The sequence below is a fragment of the Astatotilapia calliptera genome, chromosome 3 (genome assembly GCF_964374335.1).
Source record: "Astatotilapia calliptera chromosome 3, fAstCal68.1, whole genome shotgun sequence".
Taxonomy (NCBI): Eukaryota; Metazoa; Chordata; class Actinopteri; order Cichliformes; family Cichlidae; genus Astatotilapia; species Astatotilapia calliptera.
The window spans coordinates 56778799-56800630 of NC_137424.1; the positions used below are offsets into that span (position 1 = coordinate 56778799).

Sequence of the window (21832 nt, forward strand, 5' to 3'; positions counted from 1 at the left end):
GAGGTGCGCCTGCCGCTTGTGGCACAGGGAGGAGAGGGCAGGGCGGTGGGGGATTCTCTGATTGACTGGAGCAGCATCTCGCAAAATAAAAACAAACCAACAAACATGAAAACACCAGACATTATGATACAGACTTATAATTTCTTTTTTGAAATTTCAACGCGAAAAGTGAGTGCGAGAGCCTTCGGTGTGTCTGCTCGCTGCTGAAGTCAAATAAAGTCATCTCCGCTCCATACAGTCCAGTATATAGAGACGAGACGACGATCAATAACAATTTAAAATTTATAATTTAGAGTCGAAAGGGGACAGGGGCGGCTGCTTCCAAATATTTCACATTTCATCCATAATGATGTAAATCCAAGCCGTTTATGTATTCATGATTTGAATCCTGGGTTGTGTGAAATCCCAGAAATAAACCGTAGACAAAGCGAATCTGTGAACTAAGGTCTGTTAGGTTATGTTGTGGTGATCCTCGGGTTGGGGGATGGGTGTTCACTGGCGTGCAAAATTAAAACCAATAAAAGATGGACAAGAAAAGTTCAAAACCATCAGGTGCTCAGTTTAGAAAAAAGAGAAGAAGAGCAGAAACGATCAAAGCGGGAGTGTTCCCCTACTAGTTCTTTGACCTACAACCCTGCAACTCTCCAGAACTTCACACCACACAATTTATATTATTGTTATCAACAAGGCTTTGAATTATGCTGGACGAGATCTGAAGTCCCACAAAAGTGTGGATGGTTCTCAGTATTTTGTGTTCTGATGAGAAATGCTGCAGTCGCGGTCTCTGTCACTGCTCGGGTATTTATGTGATGAGAGGAGAAACTGATAGAATGAAAGTTGGAACGAGTCTTTTTGCTTCTCGCTTTTCCCCTCATATACTGTACAGAAAATATACACTTGTTGTATAAATGTTTACAAAGATGCTTTAAAAATATCTTCCTGTCTGTTTTTCCTCCGTTTTTGTTTTTGACTCTCTGGATACAGTGTACAGTTTATACACATATAAACAGTTTCATTTTAGTGTTTCATATAAACAGTGCAACATAGTACCAGACAAACAGTCCTTTATTAAAATTTATTTAAAAAACAGCTGTGTTTAAATATTCTCCAACTGAATTTAAAAACTGACAAAGGTTTTAAATTAATTACACACATTTATACACTGGAGAAGTAAAAACACCTTCGTCAACAAGAAAAAAATCCTACTCTTTACATATTTCTTTTGTCTTCACCTTCCCTTTTCTGTTACAAATCAGGATTGTGTTTTTCACACAGAATAAAAACCAAATCTGAGATTGAAAAACAGTTTCTGATCAGTCGAGAAATACGTTTGTGAAGGTTCTCAGTCATCGTAGTAACTTTAAGAAGTCCAGACGCTTTTCTTTCCAAGCTCCTTAGATCAGTCGAGAAACACAGACTGGAGGTCATCAATAAGTCAGACTGTTTTTACTGAATATGAAATGAAGAGAGATGTCTCCAAGGCCTCCAGTTACAACCTCCATAAGGTGCACTCGTGTCAGTAGTATTTAAAGCTACATTTAGATCATCAGAAATTAATAATTTTTTTTTGGATCCAGAACCATTTGGATCAATTGTTATGAAAACTGGTCACATGGTGGTGATATCGCCTTTTTCCAGGAATTAATTGTAGTGAAATGTTAATTAATTTGCATAACAAGAGAGAAAAACACAAATGTATAGTTATGCAATGTAAGAAATTAAGCCTAAACACAAAATCTGAAGCCTGCAGCTCTCCTCCTCACAAAGTCTAACTCATCAACATCTAAAATGTCTACATTTTCTGTTCCAAGGATTTCATCCATCAGTCTAAACATTATTAAAATGTGTATAATGGAACAAATATAATAGTTGATAATAGTAATGCAACAGATTTTAAAGTAAAGTTCCTCTTTCCTATTTAAACTGTGACGCATAATAGAAACTGACAAGTGCTCTTAAAAAATAGGCACCAAAGACAATAAGATGATTTTTTCAGGAGAATCAGTCTCATTCAACAACTCGGGGCTACAAACCAAGCCAATATATGTACAACGTATCAGACAGTTTACCTGATATATTTAAGGTTCATAATATTTAAGTGAGAAAAAGTGTGAAACACCAATGTGAGAATATTTCTCTGCACAGTAAGTTCATTATTCTGAGTCAGCACAGAGGTGGATACTAGAGTCAGGCTTCACTCTAAACCCAGCATATACAGGTTCAGTGAAGGTGGTGTTGAAGGTGTGCAGGTGGATCAGTTTATCAGAGGAGACACTGTAGAAGGACACAATTCCTGCAGAACAGTCCACATACACTGCTACTTTGTGACAGAGAGGTGAGGAGAGCAGAGGGATGGCTCTTGCTATGTAATTGTGATCTACATAGTAACCCCTGTCATCACTGCAGTAGAGACTCCAGGATTGATGAGTCCTTCCAAATCTGCTTTCATCACCATCTCCTTTCCGTCTGATTCCTCCATAAGCTACAGCAACATGAACCTCTCCTCTCCACTCGACCTCCCAGTAACAGCGACCAGTCAGACTGTTGGTACACAGCAGCTGAAGCCAGTGATCGAACCTAAGATCATGATCAGGATACAGCTGTTTTTCTTCCACATGTGTCACCTCCTTGTTTCCATCAGACAGTTTGAGGTTCTTGTGTGCTGTGTTTGAATCCAGCGTCAGATCACAGAAATCTAAAAGGGACAATAAGACACAGTGTATATAGCAAATAATTAATTATAGCCAATGTGTAACAGTAAATGTGGTCCTCATATTTTGTGTTCTATTGCTTAAACATTCAAGGATGCAGGCAGTGTGATGATGAGTGTGAATGAAAAATAGAAAAAAAATCTTAAAATTCAAAATTATCAACAATAATTAATTCAAAAGGGAAGTGACTGGAATATATATGAACATATAACTATAAGTATAGAGGCTTTGCATTCACATTCAGTTCACGTCTAAGGTGCACCACCAACACTAAACACAAACATCAAAGTGATGTTATGTGATTTGATTATTTTCATTTTATGTGCACATCAAAATGCATGTAAATGTGTTGCTAGGCAACTAGGAGTGCCAGAGTTGTTTTACACTGATTTCTACACAGTGAAAATATCTCCTGTGGTGACAGGATTTTTAAAATGCTGATGGGTAAAAATATTCTCCTTGGTAGTTTAGTGTTAACAGAGCCAAACTTTACATTTGCCTTTCAGTCAAAAATCAGGTCATCATCAGAATCAGTCAGCATCAGCAGTGTATTTGATTTATGGAAAGATTTTTCTGTCTTCATTCTCAAATCTGATCATCGGTACATTAGCTAATGCTAGTTAACACAGATGAATTACAACCTGACTCATGAAGCCAAATTCTGTTCAAAGTAGATCAATAATTTAATTAATCTACCCCCCCTCTCTGGTAACTTTGATTTCGCACCAAATATTATAAACTAATCACGAGGTTGGCGCTGTTACAGCTCGTCCTCTAGCCATGCCAATCTTACCACTAGCAAAATTATATCTGAATAGAAAATTCTAGTTGACTATGTGGCCACGTTTCTTCACCAGATAATGAAGAAAGGGTTTAATTGGTTTTCACGTTAGTTTATGAAGAAGAAAAACCAGTATGCAAAACTTTGTGATGTTTTAAGATTGTATCAAAAATGGGTTTTTAGTTGTGGAATTAAATAACTGAAACAATTTTTTATAAAATATATGATAAAAGATATTTAGCAGAGATGCATATAATGTGTGAAAAAATGATGTAAATACAGCTAGTAAATCAAAAACACACTTACATTTTCTTAGACCTGGTCTCATCCACTGGACTCCTTGAGGCTCCACACTGAAATAAGCACATCATCTTTTAGTGTGAAAACATGGCCTTTATATTCTCTGATTCATCTCTTCTAGAGAAATAAGCTTGCACTTTATTTTATCTCACAATAAATTGAAAATGATCATAGTTTCTCATTTAGTTCTAAGGTTGGATTTTTGTTTTTATGTATCGTAAGCACGTTTCTTTTAATTATCAGGTCTGTATTAGGTTCTTAAATTACCTAAATACAACCTGAGGACATTGAAGACGTGTAAAAAAAAAGATCCTGTATAAATAACACTGTATAAAACAGTGCAGCCCTGTAGGATCACCTCAACAATGAGTAGGAATTGAATAACTTAAGAAGAATTCTTACTTTTTCACATGACTGTATCTGCACCGCATGAAATGCAAGTACTTACTTCACTTTTATTTGGCACCAGGAAAGTCAAAATCCTGTTTCAAAGCTTACAGTGGTTCTGCATTTATTGGCATAAAGGTACACAGTAAGCTCCAGACTGAGAGTCAGTCTGGGAAGACAATCTGACCCTAAACATTGGCAAGGGAGGAAAATAAATCTGGAGGGGACAATGAAACAGGGTTACATAATGTCATGATCCCTGGGTTTTAGACTCAGAGTTTGGAGTTTTGGGATGTTTGGGTTTTTTCTGGTTTTGAATTTTTGATTATTCTCCATATTCTGTATTGGTTTCATACTTTCTTGCAGCAGCATTTCTTGGTTTCAGTCTGCTTTATTTTCTGCCTCCCTGTGTTTCTGTCACTACAATAAACAATGTGCTTCAAATACTATGTTCTGTCTCTGTTAACATGTGTGAGGATGTTTCAGTTGCTTAGTTATTCAGTGCAACACAAAACAAATCAATATATAGAACAAAACATTTTGAGAAAAGACTGCTGTGTTCAGGCTTCAAGTTATTTGGGTCTGAGTCTGTTTCTGTCTTTGTCACTGTTGCCCCAGCATTGGTGGGGGACAGTGTTGGGAAGGTTACTTTTAAAACGTATTCCATTACAGAATACAGAATACATGCCCCAAAATGTATTCTGTAACGTACTCCGTTACGTTACTCAATGACAGTAACGTATTCTGAATACGTTGGATTACTTAATATATTATCATGCTTTTTACAACAACGTGAATGTACTAGTGCCAGTATACCATGTACACTGACACAAATACAAGAAAATAGCCTTTGAATAGCTGTCCACTGTTGTGACCACTATATGTGAAAGGGTTAAAAGTGTGTGAATGTGAGTGAATGAATAGTGGAATTGTAAAGCACTTTGGGTGCGTAGAAAAGCGCTATATAAATGCAATCCATTATGAAGACGAAGAAGACGAAGACGAAGAAAACATGAATAATAAAACATGTATTAACTTTTGTTGGCTAATTCTGACCAGTCACAACATAACTGTCACATTGTCCTCCCAGCCCATTGTTCCTTCAGTGGGCTGGTTTCAGTCATTATGCAAATGTACTGTTTATAAGGTTGGGGAAACCTGCAGTCAGCTGAGACTGAAGAAGTCACTTGGATGAGTGACGAAACGTTTCTCCCACAAAAACGCTACGTCCAGATGAACAGAATCAACTTTTGGAGATTGTCCAATACCTTTCAAAATCTGAGCAAACATATCACCCTGTGCAACCTCTAAACTCAGTCTGAGTCTTTCTCCTGTTGTTTATGAGATGTTTCTACCAGAAGTGTCAGTGGGAATAACAGGGCAGGGAAGCATGAGCATCATGGAAAGTCTTTCATTCATCATCATGTGAATATGCTGAAGATATTGTCTTCAAAGTCAGCTGTGTGTGGTGAGTTCATTGAGAGAACATGTGTGTACAGCTTGTCTCTTGCTTCTACAGTCTAACACAGATATTTTTGTACTTATTTTAACCATGGATATATTTCCTTCTGAGTATACTGTGACTGTATAGTTGCAAATATACATTGCTTTTTTTTTTTTTTATTTGAAATGGCAAAAAGAGTCAAATGTCAACCTTTCAAAGTTAATTGCCCCTCCAGTTCATTTAGACTGCTGCTGACCCTGTCATATAGTCCTGGGGCTTCGATCCAGCGTTTGTGTTTGGACTCTAAGTTCTGACTGATCTTTATTATTCTCATATTTTTATAATTGAAAGTTTTTAGGGTAGGCGTCTTTGATTTAGTGTTCCTGGGTTTCTTCATTACTTATTATGCAGTTGTGCTTATTTTTGTTTCTGCTCTTTCATATTCCTGGTTATAGTGATTGTTTATTTTGATTCCTGGAGTTTCAGTTTGTTCCCTGCTTTCCCTCTATCACTCCTTGAGTCTCTGTCTTTGTGTTTGTATTCCTCTGTCTCCATGTTTGTCTACCTTTCTGTCTCGGTCAGGTTCATGTGTCTCTGTCACAGTCAGTATACTCTTAATTCCTGTTTTATTTTGAAAGTTCCTCATCTCATGTGTGTTTGCTTCCTGTCTCATCAATTAGTTTCTGTTAATCTGTGTTCCCCGGGTGTGCCCACACCCACAGATGACTTCTTCGTGAAAATGGAAACCCTGGCGCCTCGTCTGACTAAAAACAGGGAGGTATGGCTGTGACTGTGTGGAGCACAAAGGACATGGGTACACAACAGGAAGCAGCAAAAAAAAAAAAAAAAAAAACCCTCAAAACCCTGTGTCACAGACCCAGAACCATCACAAAGGCACCTGTCATAACTGGGGTTAAACAAATCAAAAATTCAAAATATCTGCTCTTTGTTACAATATGTTGGAGAAAAAATATATTTCCAGTTGTATTTCCTGTTTTCCTACCAGAGTATGTCCAGTTTCACATGTGGATCCTTCTTTAGATCAGACAAAAGCTTCATTCCTGAGTCTCCTGGATGATTATAGCTCAAGTCCAGCTCTTTCAAATAGGAGGGATTGGAGCGCACAGCTGTGTCCAGAGAGGGGAAGCCTGTTCCTGTGATCTGACAGCCTGACAGCCTTCAAACATACAACATGTCACATCATTGTTAGGAACTGCTCTGAATTTGATGATGTACAGTCGAACTAACAGATTCTGATTCTAGTTAAAGTTGTTAAAAACACACTAACTGGCTTTTCTGTACTCAAATTTAAAAAAAACAACAAAAAACATAATTATTTTCTGTCTTTTTTACTATGACGGACACGTTCTCATCCAAAAACGTAACATACCGATGCTATGTGACAAATCGTCTGTATGTTACACATTCGAAAATATGAGAGCCGTTTGGAATAAATCTACACTAAATCATAAATAAAGTTATAGTTTTTTTGATTTGTGAAGTGTGTGTTTCACTTCTACTGTTCTCTTTCAGAGCTTACATCAGAACAGAAACAACATCTTAAAATCTATAAAATAACGACAGTTGTTGTGAAATACCCACATTTTCTTAAACAAAGAATCAGCTAACCTGAGAGTTTCCAGCACACAGTGTGGACTCCCAAGTCCAACACAAAGCAGCTTCACTCCTGAGTCCTGAAGGTTGTTGTTACTCATGTCCAGCTCTCTCAGTCTGGAGGACTGAGAACTTAGAATTGAGGAAAGAGCCTCACAGCTTCTCTCTGTGAGGTTACAGCCACTCAACCTGGAAACGTGAATATCAGAGAACTTTCCAAACTCTTAAAAGAAGCACTTTAAAGTAATCTCTTGAAAGGCTTAAACTGGATACTTACTGGGCTTTCTCACAGACTTTGACCACTGGCAGCAGCTGCAGAAGAGCCGCTTCTGAAGCTGAATATTTCCTCAAGTCAAACTCATCCACACCTGTTTCTGATGACAGTAAGATGAAGACCAGAGCTGACCACTGAGCAGGAGAGAGATCAACTTTGGACAGGTGTCCTGAACTCAGGTGATGCTGGACCTCTTTCACTATAGAGTCATCATTCAATTCATTTAAACAGTGGAGCAGATGGATGCTTTTCTCAGGAGAGAGAGTGTCATTCATCCTTTCTTTAACATGTTTGACCATATCCTGATTCATCTGTGAGCTGATTCCTTTTTGTGTGAGCAGGCCTTGTAAGAGATCCTGATTGGTCTGCAGTGAAAGACCAAGGAGGAAGCGAAGAAACAAGTCCAGATGTCCATTTGGACTCTTTAAGGCCTTGTCCACAGCACTCTGGTAGAAATGTCTTACTGAAGATTCTCCAGTCTGCACTGAGGCTGTTTCTTCTTCTTTCAGCAGGTTGATACCAGAGTTGGTGAATGTCAGATGGACATGAAGAGCAGCTAAAAACTCCTGAATGCTCAGATGGACAAAACAGTAAACCTTCTCTTGGTACAGTCCCCCCTCCTCTTTAAAAATCTGTGTGAACACTCCTGAGTACACTGAGGCTTCTCTGACATTAATGCCGCACTCTGTCAGGTCTGATTCATAGAAGATCAGGTTTCCTTTCTGCAGCTGCTGAAAAGCCAGTTTCCCCAGTGCTTCAATCATCTTCTTAGTCTTTAGACTCCAGAGAGGATCTGTCTCAGCTCCTCCATCATGCTTGATGTTCTTCACTTTGGTCTGAACCACCAGGAAGTGCATGTACATCTCAGTCAGTGTCTTGGGCAGCTTCCCTCCAGCCGGTTTGGTTTTTAACAAACTCTCTAGAACTGTAGCAGTGATCCAGCAGAAGATTGGGATGTGACACATGATGTGGAGGCTTCGTGATGTCTTGATGTGAGAGATTATGGTGTTGGCCTCTTCCTTGTCTCTGAGTCTCTTCCTGAAGTACTCTTCCTTCTTTGGGTCAGTGAACCCTCTGATCTCTGTAACCATGTCTATATACTCAGCAGGGATCTGATTGGCTGCTGCAGGTCGTGTGGTTATCCAGATGTGAGCAGAAGGAAGCAACTTTCCCCTGATGAGGTTTGTCAGCAGCACATCCACTGATGTGGACTCTGTAACATCAGTGAGGATCTCAGTGATGTGGAAGTTCAGAGGAAGTCGACACTCATCCAGACCATCAAAGATGAACACAACTTTGAACTTTTTAAAGTTACAGATTCCTGCTTCTTTGATTTCAGTAAAGAAGTGATGAATAAGTCCCACTAAGCTGAACTTTTTATCCTTCAGTAAATTCAGCTCTCTGAATGAGAATGGAAACATGAACTGGATGTCCTGGTTGGTCTTGTCTTCAGCCCAGTCCAAAGTGAACTTTTGTGTCAGGAATGTTTTCCCGATGCCAGCCACTCCTTTGGTCAGAACTGTTCTGATTGGTTTGTCTCTTCCAGTTGAAGCTTTAAAGATGTCTTCACACCTGATTGTTGTTTCTGGTCTGTTTGGTTTCCAGGAAAACATTTCAAGCTGTCTGACCTCATGTTCAGTGTTGACCACTCCGGTCCCTCCCTCTGTGATGCAGAGCTCTGTGTAGATCTTATTCAGATTGGTTGCGTTTCCTGGTTTAGCAATCCCCTCAAACACACACTCAAACTTCTTCTTTAGGGTAGACTTAAGCTCACACCTACAACCTGAATAAGGGTTTTCTAAGCAAAAAAAGAGAAATTCAAATATAAATGTTAGTCCATAATTTCTTTTATAAAAGTATCGTAAGAATGTTATATATTTTTATTAAAGTATTGAATATACAGGACTAGGGAACCGGTACCGGTATCCGGTGCCATGATGGCATAAAGGGTAGTAACCAGACCGAAAAGCAGCGCACATTTCGGTGCTTTATTTCGGTGCTTTTTTTTTTTCCTGAGATGTCACACAATTTGAATTCTAGCCAATCATTTTACGTTTCCGAGGATAGTAGGCGGGGCCAGGTACATACGTTCTTTTAGAGCAGAGCTACAGATTAAAAATGCCCAAGGCGAAGCGGTCAAAAGTCTGGCTGTACTTCACAGCAAAAGATGCAAACTCAGCAGCCTGCAACAAGTGCTTTAAGCTGATACTGTGATACTGTCAAAGGAGGTAACACCTCAAATCCGATGAAACACCTGGCGACGCATAGTGTTTTTTTTTTTTAACCCGAAAAATGCACCGTATTTGATAGCTTGCTGCGAGACCTCACACCGAGGTACACCCTGGACAGGTCGCCAGTCTGTCACAGGGCCAACACACAGAGACAGACAACCATTCATACTCACATTCACTCGCACATTCACACCTAATGGCAATTTGGATTATCCAATTAACCTATCCCCACAAGCTGCACATCTTTGGACGGTGGGAGGAAGCCGGAGTACCTGGAGGGAACCCACGCGAACACGGGGAGAGCATGCAAACTCCACACAGAAAGACCCCGGCTTGACGGTGGAATTGAACTCAGGACCTTCTTGCTGTGCGGCAACAGTGCTAACCACCGTGCCACCGTGCTGCCAAAAGTGGAAAACAGTTAAACATGAGAGGTCTTTGGACAAAGTTTGTGTTTTTATTCCATTGTTTAAGCACTGCTTCCAGCCATGAGTGATACCATATATGCCCTATAGCTGCAGAAAAGGCTAACATTGTTATCTCTTTACAAAAAAGCAGCTGAACATGAGAGGTTTTTGGACCAATTTTGTGTTCTCCATTCTTTAAGCACCGGTTTGAGCACCGTTTAAGCACCGGCACCGTTTCAAAAGTACCGGTTTGGCACCGGTATCGGATAAAACCTAAACGATACCCATCCCTATACAGGACACACAACAGTTCTGTCCTCCTAAATGGTGCATTTATGAAAAGAAATCCTCTTACTGCTCTCCAGACAGGCAGCCAGATCTTCCAGTTTCATTGTCCTCAGGAAATAAACTGTGATCTGCAGAAGTGCCTCTCCAATGATCCTCCTCTGCTCCCCGTCTTCACTGTCCAATATTTTCACATCTTCTCTCTGACTTTCAGGGGATTCTGCATTTAGATGATTTTGCATTTTCTTTAGCTCATTCTTCACAAAAGTGACAATGTTGTCCTCCAGCCCCTGAAACAGAATGAATGACAAATGAACAAATTTCCTGAAGTGAAGGTAACGCTTTGGCTTTATTTCTGTTTAAAATGTAGCTCTAGTGAAAGCAGATTACTTTTATCTACTTTTTGATTTAAGCTGTATAGTAAAAAAACAAATAAATAAATGTTTCACATATACAGACCATAAATATTTGGCTCAGGTCAGTTTTATGTTGTGGGGCATGATGGGGGCAGGAGACATCTGAGCCAGACTGAACAACTCTATGGAGACAACGTGAAGAATCAAAGCTTAGACTTTGTGTGTCTGTTTTATAAAGGTCTTAAAATTAACCTATTTATGTTCATCTTGAGCTCTCTTTTTAAAATTTGGACTCTACTAGAGTACCATTGCATGAGTAACAGTGCAGGCCTTCAATTCATCCTCTGTCTGACCAGCAGGCGGATTCTACACTCACAGTGCTTGAAATAACAATATAAAGGCCATTCTCTCTTCATCTTTCATACCACCATAAATATCAAAGGGAAAAATGTCTAATTTGTTTTGTTTTACATAGTTGTTTCTTAATTTTTCATTGTAAAAACTTTGTAGACCCGATTTTGAAAAGTACTATAAAACATGAATATAAACAAAAGGTGACTATTGAATAATGTTAGTATTAAAATAAGACTTTTCTTTGATACTCAAGAATAATAATCACATACTAATTTTTTATCAGTAGTGTTCCTACAAAGAGAAAGATCAATACCAAGCTCATGTTGATATCATGTATGGATTACAGTATACACTGAATTCATCTTTCAGACAGAAAATGATTTCCTTATATTCAAAGTCTTACTTTAAGTTACCATTTTATCACCAGTTCACCAGACTGGAGTAAGGAAACACGTCAGCTATAACTCCTACTAGGCATCATTTAATCTTACTTCTCAACAGCAGGGGATCCCTTTCCTTTGAAGACAACAATGGCTTCCTTTGATCGATCGCTCTTTACAGACACACATCTGGGTTCAGCTTCAAGTCCAGGTTCAGGGACATCTGGTTTATGATGTGTCCTGGTAAACAGAAACAATGACCATCAAGGAGGAAAATACACTTTTCAATCTTCAGTTTTATTAACTACTGGACAAGATATGAGGCATTTATAAATATCTTGTAGTCTGTCCAATCCAACGTGGAATTAACTAAAAGAAGTCAGCAGGCCTGTAGTTTCAGGCTCATAACAGGGAATGATTGTTGTTCTCTTTAGCCTGTTGGGCTTCTGGATCTCTTTTTCAGACACAGACATTTAATGAAGTCAAGTAGAAGCTCTGAAATGATCTTGAAGACCAAATTTGAAAACTATGAGTAGTAATTCTGTCATCGTCTTTAATGTCTGCTGTGGTAGTGTGTAAACTGTGTTTCCTTTAGAGAAGCTACATGTGATTGTTTTTTATTTACACTGACCATTTTAGACAAAAATAGTTTTCATCTATTTTTAGCTTTAATTTAAGGTGTAAGTGAAACAAAAGCAGTTTTTAGGTTTTCCTTACTGCAGATATGTAATGTAAATGGTAAAATGGTAAATGGCCTGTATTTATATAGCGCTTTACTAGTCCCTAAGGACCCCAAAGCGCTTTACATATCCAGTCATCCACCCATTCACACACACATTCACACACTGGTGATGGCAAGCTACATTGTAGCCACAGCTGCCCTGGGGCGCACTGACAGAGGCGAGGCTGCCGGACACTGGCGCCACCGGGCCCTCTGACCACCACCAGTAGGCAACGGGTGAAGTGTCTTGCCCAAGGACACAACGACCGAGACTGTCCGAGCCGGGGCTCGAACCGGCAACCTTCCGATTACAAGGCGAACTCCCAACTCTTGAGCCACAATCGCTGTATGGAAATAATCATATCTTACTTATGTGCAGCGGAGGATTTTCTTCTTTTAACTTCAGTGGGATATAATTTTGAACTCTTCCTCTTCATTCTACCCTTCGTCTTCCTCGTGCTGAGTCCAGGTTTAGGACCAGAGGAATCTGATCTGGGGAATGTGGACAATCAGTATTAATTTATGGGGTTTTTTTGTTGTTGTTGTTGTTTTTTGCTTTTTCTTTACTCTTCAGCTACAACAGCTGCTAGACAAATGGTTATATCTTACTCATCATCTGAAGGAGATCCACTTCCTTGGAAAACAACGATGGCTTCCTTTGACCGATCACTCTTCACAGACACACAGCTGAGTTCAGGTTCCTGTTCAGTTTCCATGGTTTCTGGTCTTTGATGGATCCTGGCAGGCAGAAAAGGAGACCATCAGGGATGGAAATTACCTTTACAGTCTTCAGCTGCAGGATATGCTGCACAAACTATTTACAAGAAGAAGAAAAAAAACACTGGGTCTATATAGTTTACAGCTCTTCACACTAAATTATTTTGGTTCACTTCAGTCTTTTCTGGTTTCCAGGAAGACTTCAGACATCTGTTTTCATCTGTTTTTGTTGGTGCTTAACTGCAAGAAACCTATGATCTGAAACAGATCACATAAATCTATGGATGTTAGAGGACAGCTTATAATGGCCGTGAAGACTAAAGGCAGGCAGGTATTCTTTGGATCTAAAAACAAGACTAATATAATAACCAGCACCTCTAGATTTATAATATAGGTTATATGGCACATGTGTATCAAAAACACACCAGTCCAATATTTACTGCAGTCTTTTGAAATGATTTCACATTGATGCTGCTTTTATAGTGAAGCGTTTTGATAAGGTGGTAAAAACACTTTCTTTTCTCTTTAAAGAAAATCTCATAATGAGGCAGATCAGGGGAAATGTTGTTCATTGTAAATATTATTCTAGTAAATATATATAACCTAAAAGGCATCTTAATCTGTAGGAAAAATAAGCTTTAGTTTCAAACCATCATAGAGTAAAGCTTTCTGTGACACTGTATGAATAAATAACACTTATACTAAAAAGGAAAGAATTAATACAGAGAAATGTAATGTGTGGTGTTGAGTGTCATACCTTTCCATTTTGGCCAAATCCTGCAGTCACCTGATCAAAGAGAGAAACAAGTTTTAATCTGGTTTGTTTCTGTTGATGTGTTCTGTTTATTTGTTTGTTTCTAATTAGGTTGTGGTGTATTCAATAATATGGATACTCTGATACATAGATACAAAGTACCAGTGCTTTAAAGAGCTTTTACAGATGTTTATGGGCAATTCCACAAGTGATTAAATTCATAAGTGGCTAAAAAAAATCCAGAAGAAAATACTGTGGAAAAATAAAGTAATACATAAAATTAATTTTATTTAAAATAGCATTGTACTGTATTATTAAATAAAAGAAAATGATCCAGAGAGGCTGTATCACACACTCCACAAACTCCGGGCTGAGGCAAAGCAGAAGACTTTGGTCTGAATCTCAACACGTGAAATTATTTTAGGGAAAAGTGGACGGTGAAAAACTCATCATCCGGAGCATTTTTGATAATGTTATGTGTAACTTTCACGTCCTTTTTTGCTTAATTCAACAAAATGCATCAAGCAGTTACAGCAACATGGCTCAGAGTCACAGCTGTGTTCCAGACCCACTGAAAAGATCTTGGCACATATGAAATATGGAACAAAGGAGACTCCGATCAATAACATAATTTAATCAGATTTAAAATGTTCCTTAAATACTAATTACTGCATTTAAACACAGAGAACCCTAACTGACTTCTTATTTTTTACTACCTTAACTTACTTCCATGTTTCATGTAGTGCATTTTTACTGCTGTCTATACTGCTTGTTTTTGTCCCTGGGGAGATGGCGGCGTCCTCTTTAGTTTCACTTTCGTTATTTATCAAACTACGCAGATATAATCAGGATCTTCGTAACTCAGTGAATCCAAATAATAATAGGAAACAAAGAAGACTAAGCCTTCAAAGACGAGTGAAAATGTGCGACATAAACTGGAAATTGAGTTTATTTCGATAAATTCGCAACAAAGACGCATCAGCAGTTTATTTGGTTACAATAACAGTCCAGTCGCCTTTTTTCCCCCAAGCTCTTTACAGTAACTCGACCCGGATGACCGAGAACAATAATATAAATAATATAAAACCGCATAAATGTAATCTGTGCGTTAATAAAGTTAATTGTATAGCTTGAAGAAAGGAAAACAAACTCTGAAGAAGAAGAGAGAAAAACCTAGGACACCGTAAAACGACACGAGTGCAGCCGATTAGCATGAAGGTTTACGGTGTACAACTTTACCTCCAATTAACGGTGCAGAATTTAATCCAGAAACCACCGATAATCCAGAAACGGTCCAGCTGAACAGAAACGTTAACGGACCGCCATGAGAAAACACAGGAATAAACCTTTTCAGGAAGCAGTGTGACCCAACATGGCAGCTCGCTCTGAAAGTAATTTCATATCAGTTTCAGCCAGCTTTTTATGGTCGTTATAAAGACGCAGAAGCACTAAGCGGCGGTCAGCTCTATGTCACGCCCTCCAGCTTAACCAGAAAAAAAATTCTGGTAGCTTAATTTAAGGCAAGGCAAGTTTATTTGTATAGCACAATTCAACAGCAAGGTGATTCAAAGTGTGACCTGTACGCACTTACGAGGTTATGACTTTTATAGAAGAATGACACATTTCTTCTGAACTGAACTGAAAGTCCTCAGTTAGATTTTATCCAGCGTCAGTGTTTGTAGCATTCTAACCTGACATGTTTGCTAGGTCAGTAATTTTGCACCAACATCTGACCAAAAGGACTGAAACATTTACTTAGAATTGTTTTTCTTTAAGGAAAAACTTAATTCATGTCCAGTTAACTTCCCTTAAATACTTTAAATTTGGTTTATGTAGTGATGCTGTTGTCATTGTGCTGATCCTCCTTTATAAAATATGTAACACTGTGGATGTTGTATCTTCAAGTAAGGAACATCAAGACATTTAGTTCTTTTATTGAACTTTAAATCTGTCTCCCAGTAGCGGTTTTAGATACGGGCGACACGGGCGGGTGCCCGGGGCGGCATCGTGGTGGGGGGCGGCATCACGGGCATCGGCAAAAAAAAAAAAAAATGCCCGTACTCATGCTGCCCAGACGTCAGCCAGCGCATATTGGGAATGGCATAGGCTCCGATCGGTTTTCTATCGCCCATTGCTGGGAGTAAGGACGCCCTTCGTCTGCGAGGTGCGCCTGCTGCTTGCGGCGCAGAGAGGAGAGGGCGGGCTGGTGCGGCATCTAAAAACCAACTCGCAAAATAAAACAAAATAAAAACAAACCAACAAACACGAAAACACCAGACATTATGATACAGACTTATAATTTGCACCGATGTTTTTTCGAAATTCTATACGCGAAAAGTGAGCGCGAGAGCCCTCGGTGCGCCTGCTCGCTGCTGAAGTCAAAGTAAACTTTATTGTCATCTCCGCTACATACAGTCCAGTATGTAGAGAGACGAGACGACGAGGCTCCAGTTACAGCAGTGCAAGTAAACAAACAATATATATAAGAAGAGTAAAAAAATAAATATACACTTAAGACTAGGGGTAAAGAGATCAATAGCAATTTAAAATTTACAGTTTGATGATTTAAAGTCTCACACACAACACATCGAAAGGGGAAGGGGGTCTTGCTGCTTCCAAATAGAGCACATTTCATTTATAATGTTGTAAATCCAAGCCCATTACGTGTTCATGATTTGAATCCTGGGTTGTGTGAAATCTCAGAAATGCACCCTAGACAAAGTGAATCTGTGAACTAAGGTGTAGGTCTATTATTATTATTATTAGATTATGTTGTGGTGATCCTCGGGTTGAGATGGGTGTTCATACTGGAGTGCAAAATTAAAACCAATGGAAGATGGACAAGAAAAGTTCAAAGCCATCAGGTCCTCAGAAAAAAGAGAAAAGAAGAGGAGGAGAAACAAGAAAAAAATGTTGTCCGGACCAATGACCTGTCTCCGCCTCACTCAAGTACCGACCCGAGTCATCAGTCCTGAGTCTGGACAGTTGCAGTCTGATTCGTCCTTCTCTGAGGGCGTCTTTGTCACTCTGGACTCGTCCTGAAAACTTTTCATCCTGAGACTCTGACACCTCAACACCTTCATGAACCTGATACAGGATTAAACGTTTAACCACAGTTATCAGTTCACAGAGGATGTTGAGAGTTTTGGTGGATCTGTCAGGTTTGGTGGTGAACGTCCACTCCAGTGTGATGTTGTGGTTCTCCTCTGCCTGATAGCAGGTCTGTGTCACATTGACTACAAATGATCCTGTTGAGGAGACAGAGAGGGAAAGAGAGGAGCAGACACACTGAGAACTGCAACAAATCTGTTGTTGAGCTTTATTTGGAGTTCATAAAGTGAAGCTGTAAACTAACCAGAGACACATGAGGTGAGGATGATGAGCAGCAGGATCCTGCAGATCATCTTCTCCCTGTGAGAGGAGACAGAGGTGAAGAGTCATCAACACATGAGGTCAAAGGTCAGGCAGTGCAGCTAGAAGATGGAAAATCTGACTTTATTCACTCATTTCAAGATCTGCAAACAAACACAAGGAGAAACTGCAGAAATATCAAAGCAGGCTTAAAATCATTTAGAAACAGTTTTGTAGTTACAGAGTTTGTCCACCAGGAGAAAAAATTTTTGTGTTCTTCTTATAAAAAATTAACCTCAAACTGATGCCTCATGCAAATATAGCACAGTGTTACCTCATTACTTTTATAGGAATGATCACAATACAAAGAAACTGTTTCTCCAAGCTGACAGTAAAATATAAAGCGTAACTCATAAAATCTGCCTCTGTGAGTTCTCACATTACAGTGAAATCAGAAATGACATCATCACTTGTTCAACTTTGTAAAAAATGACGATCGATTGATCAAAGAGAGAGAGAGAGGAGAAAAGAAAGACAAACTGTCTGAAAGTAAACGATGCAAACAGTCTGTATTTCACTGTAACATCAGCTGGTAAAATAATAACATTATATTTAATGATAATGAGAGCAGAGATTTCACTTTAAACACTCTCAGAGACGTTTGACATAAAAAAGAGTTACAGATAAAATACTTACTGCTGCTGTCTGCTCTTCTTTATACCCACATTCTGCACACACGAACATCCACGGACAGATTTCACTGACTGAGCTGGAGCCACCAAAACGCATTTATACATGGTTGGTGGAAAGCCGACGCAAATCCATCGTTTCCACCTTCGTTTATAAGCGCTCTGCTGGCTCCAGCTTAGTCAGTGAAATCTGTCCGTGTATGTTGGAACACTAGGTCTATATAATTTGCTACAACAGGGAACTCCAGCGCAGTCCGTATAATTTGTCCGTGTCTATATTGGTGTTTTACAGCAGGAAGTGTTTACCTAACAACCATTTTCACATTTCTGCTTCAGTTTTGGTTTTCGCTTAATACTCGTTTCACGTATTAACATTTTTTTATTTTTCCGGACTTAAAGAAAATGTTTGATTCCAGATGAATCGACTCTCGTGTTTCCTCCTTTTTACTCGGTGTGAATCAAAGCCGTTCATGTTTTACATTAACTTGTTTTTCTTGTGTTTCTGATCAGTCTTTAATTTCTAGCCAGCAGCTTCTTCCTCCTCTGAGTCTTTCTCACTGCTGCTGACAGTCACTTCGTTCTTCAGCTGATCATTAAATTATTAATGTGAACAACAGGGACAGCTCGCTGCTCGCTCTCTTTAAACTGGTGAGTAAAAACCGCGGGAGATTTGGCTCTTTCTATTTTTCATGTTCAGTCCTTTAAAACATCTTTAATGTTAAAATATAAAACTCAGCAGGATTTCATGTTAGAATTTTTTTCAACCCATCTACTTCCGCTTATCACTTTATTCCGGGTCTGGAGCCTGTCCCAGCTGTCTTTGGGCGGAAGGCAGGATACGTCCTGAGCTGGTCGGGACTTCTTAGTGATCCAGAGGAAGCCCATTAATTAAACTATTATTAAACCAGCTTTTATATTTTGACTCTGGTCCTTCGTCAGCTTTTGTTTGGACCAATCACAGCTGTGAAGTTTTGAAAATTTAAAGTGCGCATTGAGGAAACAGAAGAGCAGTTCAGTCCTTGAACCTTTCAAATAAATAAAATCTTTATTCAGAGTATCAACTCAGTGTTGCTGCTTCCTGTGGATATTTATTTAGGTCTTAGAGGGAAATCTGTTCCAACAGTCCTGAAATGTGTTTTTATCTCAACATTTAAGCATCCTTCTTTGTTTTTGTCACGAGTTCTGATGCAGTATTGAAACACATCATGTTATACGCTCTTACTTCGTGGATGGAAAAATGTTTGTTCAGTGAATGATTTTCAGCTGATTCTGAGAAACACAAACACTACTCCCCTACAAGAAAAAAAAAGAAAAAAAGAAGAAACGTATTATTAATTTTAATTTGTTTAAAAGAAGTCCGACTGATCAATAATCAATAATAATAAAACGAGTCAGCCAGGAGTGAAATGTTGGTGATAATCCCTGAAAGTGCAGCAGGTCAAAGTAAAGCTGCAGGATCGTCTGTAAACTGTGGTGATGTTTGCAAGAAACTGAAAATAAGATGGTGTCTGTAACAGAGCAGGAAAAAGTGAGCTTTCAGCGCCACCATCTGGACAGACAGCCTCATTTCAGCTCAGACTGTAGCTGAGTGTCGATGTTCAAACTGCAGCATTTCTGTGAGATTCTTTGAATGTTACTTTGTACATTTGGTGAAGCTGTTGCTGCTGTGATGCTCCTCCTCTATAACACTCATAAGTCAGCATATTACTGTGATATTTACACTGTTTGTACCTGTTCTGTTTATTTCCTGTATTTACCTCTGAATCTGTTCACACAGATGATTCCTGTGATGAGAAGCTGTTATCAAATGATTTATATTCTCTATGAACTTTTCTGTGATAGAAAATGATTCACACTAAACTCAGTAAAACACTTTGTAACTCTGTAAACACAAATGTGACTCTATTATTTCCTACAGCGTTAAAGTTGAATCAATGCAGAAAATCAGAGTTTTTCCTGACTGTTGGAGCATGGAGGGATTGTGTTTTCCAGATGTGTTCCAGATGCTGCTGTTTGGTTCATATAGTTCTTTCCTTCCATGAATCCAACATGTGAATGTTTGAATGATGGAATCAGTCACTCAGTGAATGTTTTCAGTCCACTGGGACCTTGTTTGGTCTCCATGTAGAAGAGCTGAGGTTCCTGTGATGATCCTGTTCTGGAAGCAGAATAAAGTCCAGCAGGTAACCAGACAGCAGCTCATCTTTGTGTCCTTCACACTCAAAGTTCATGTCAAGTGAAAGCAAAGCATCACTTCCTGTAATTATAACTGAATGCATGTCATAGTTGTGAGACTAGTTGTTGTTTGTTGCTACAGTTAAATAGTCTAAAGTGTTTTTCTAACATTAAATCAGTGCTAAAGTGCATCACATGCTGTATTATACTGTAGTTTACTGATTCTTTGCATCAGCATTTTACTGGAATAACAATAAAACAAATCTAATCTAATCTGAACATCAGAAAAATTGCATGCACATTATACATGTTCAGTGTAATATAACGAACACCGTGCTGCTGTATTTATCAGTGACTTATCCTGACTCAGGTGATCAGGTGCAAGCACACTCTGGGTTTGTGGCATTTTTGTTTGTATTTGTAAGATTGTATATTTATTATGTATTTTTAAGAAATAAAAAATAAACAGTCATAAGAGAGACAACAGGCTCAGAGTCCTCTTGTCTCATTGGAGAGTTCTGTGATGTCACTTCCTCTCACTCTCCAGTTTAGGTAGCAGCTAACTGCTAACAAACCTACTGATTCAGTGCTTTGACAAATTTAGATTTCATCCACTTAAGTTGAGCAGAGAGGAGCTCACTGTGTGAAAAACAAACAGCATCGCTGCTCGGTGAATGAAACTCAGTGTGGAAAACAGTTTGCATTATCTGATCTTCCCACAGCAAAACGTCACTAATACCACAAAGATTATATTATGTTCAACACGCTCAGTCATTTGTATTTTTATCCTTAATGTTTGCCAGAAAGGAGGACAGCTCCAGTCATTTTCAGGATATATTTAGGTACAAGACGACCATTACAGCAGGAAGAATACAAACAATAAACAACATAAAACAGTAATTTTCACAGTGGAAGAATCTTTTAAAAAGATGTCTCATGCTGTTTACAGTGTAAGCTTCAGTTTTCATGACCAACCAATGAAAAACAACCAAACAAACAAAGAGAGCCTTGTACAAATTTAACAAAGGTTTTTATTAAAAGAGTTCAGGACATGGCACCTGTGAGCTGTACAGGTATTTCTCTTTTTCATTTTCCCTCACTTATGGGTACAAACATGGTATAAACACACTATTTCTTAAGGCCTGTGCTGTGCAATAATGGTTTCCTGCCACATAAAACAAAGTGTAGCATGGTGTGACATTGATAGAAATGCAGAATGACAAACTACAGCACAGGACATGCAGAGCAGCGATCAGCTCAGCACAAATTCTGTCTCATTTACTCAACCTGGCAGTCAGCTCAGGGCGTGCTCTTCCTATGTGAAAAGGGCTTTAAGAATAAGTCTATGACATACATGATGTATACATATATAATCACTGACACCAGCTAACTAATATACAAACAGAGCTTCTTTTATGCCTTATTTGTAGGTGATCAGCACAGACAGGGACCTTTCCCATGTTAGGTGAATGTGCTGATCACCACACTCACAGGTCTTTTTCTAGCTCCATATTTTCATTCTTGGACTTCACTGCAGGAGCTTGAGATGAGACTTTTTAACCCCACCTGCTTTTAACCCAGGTTCTTCTGATTGGCTTTGCTTCAGAAAAAGGATTTCACAGCAGCTGGATGGACTTTTGTGCAGTCACAGCCGTGTGTTTGAGATGGCCAAGACTGAAACTAGATTATGTTGATTATTATTATATGTTATAGGTGATACTGTGCTGCTGTTCTGTGTCCACATTTCTGTATAGGCAGGTGTAACCCAGTGTTAAAAATGGGATTGAAAGTATAAATATTCATACTCTCACAATGAGAATAAATATTGATAAAAACAAAGTTAAAATATAATAAATACTGATAAAAAGCATGTAAACATAAGTTAATTAATATGTACATAT

At 38.8% G+C, this 21832-nt stretch overlaps 1 protein-coding gene across 1 annotated transcript; it reads right to left on the minus strand.

The window, feature by feature from the left end:
• Nucleotides 1-1047: 1047 nt before the first annotated feature.
• On the minus strand, nt 1048-15131 carry LOC113018256 (NLR family CARD domain-containing protein 3-like). The gene is made up of 12 exons (XM_080298554.1): nt 14956-15131; nt 13720-13749; nt 12855-12983; nt 12615-12737; nt 11636-11764; nt 10894-10972; nt 10505-10724; nt 7515-9309; nt 7253-7426; nt 6627-6800; nt 3799-3845; nt 1048-2695 (listed from the first exon to the last, which is right to left on the minus strand). Exons 2-12 carry the CDS (start codon nt 13725-13727, stop codon nt 2154-2156), a joined length of 3420 nt encoding a protein of 1139 aa, XP_080154680.1. The 5' UTR covers nt 13728-13749; nt 14956-15131; the 3' UTR covers nt 1048-2153.
• Between the last annotated feature and the right edge of the window lie 6701 nt (nt 15132-21832).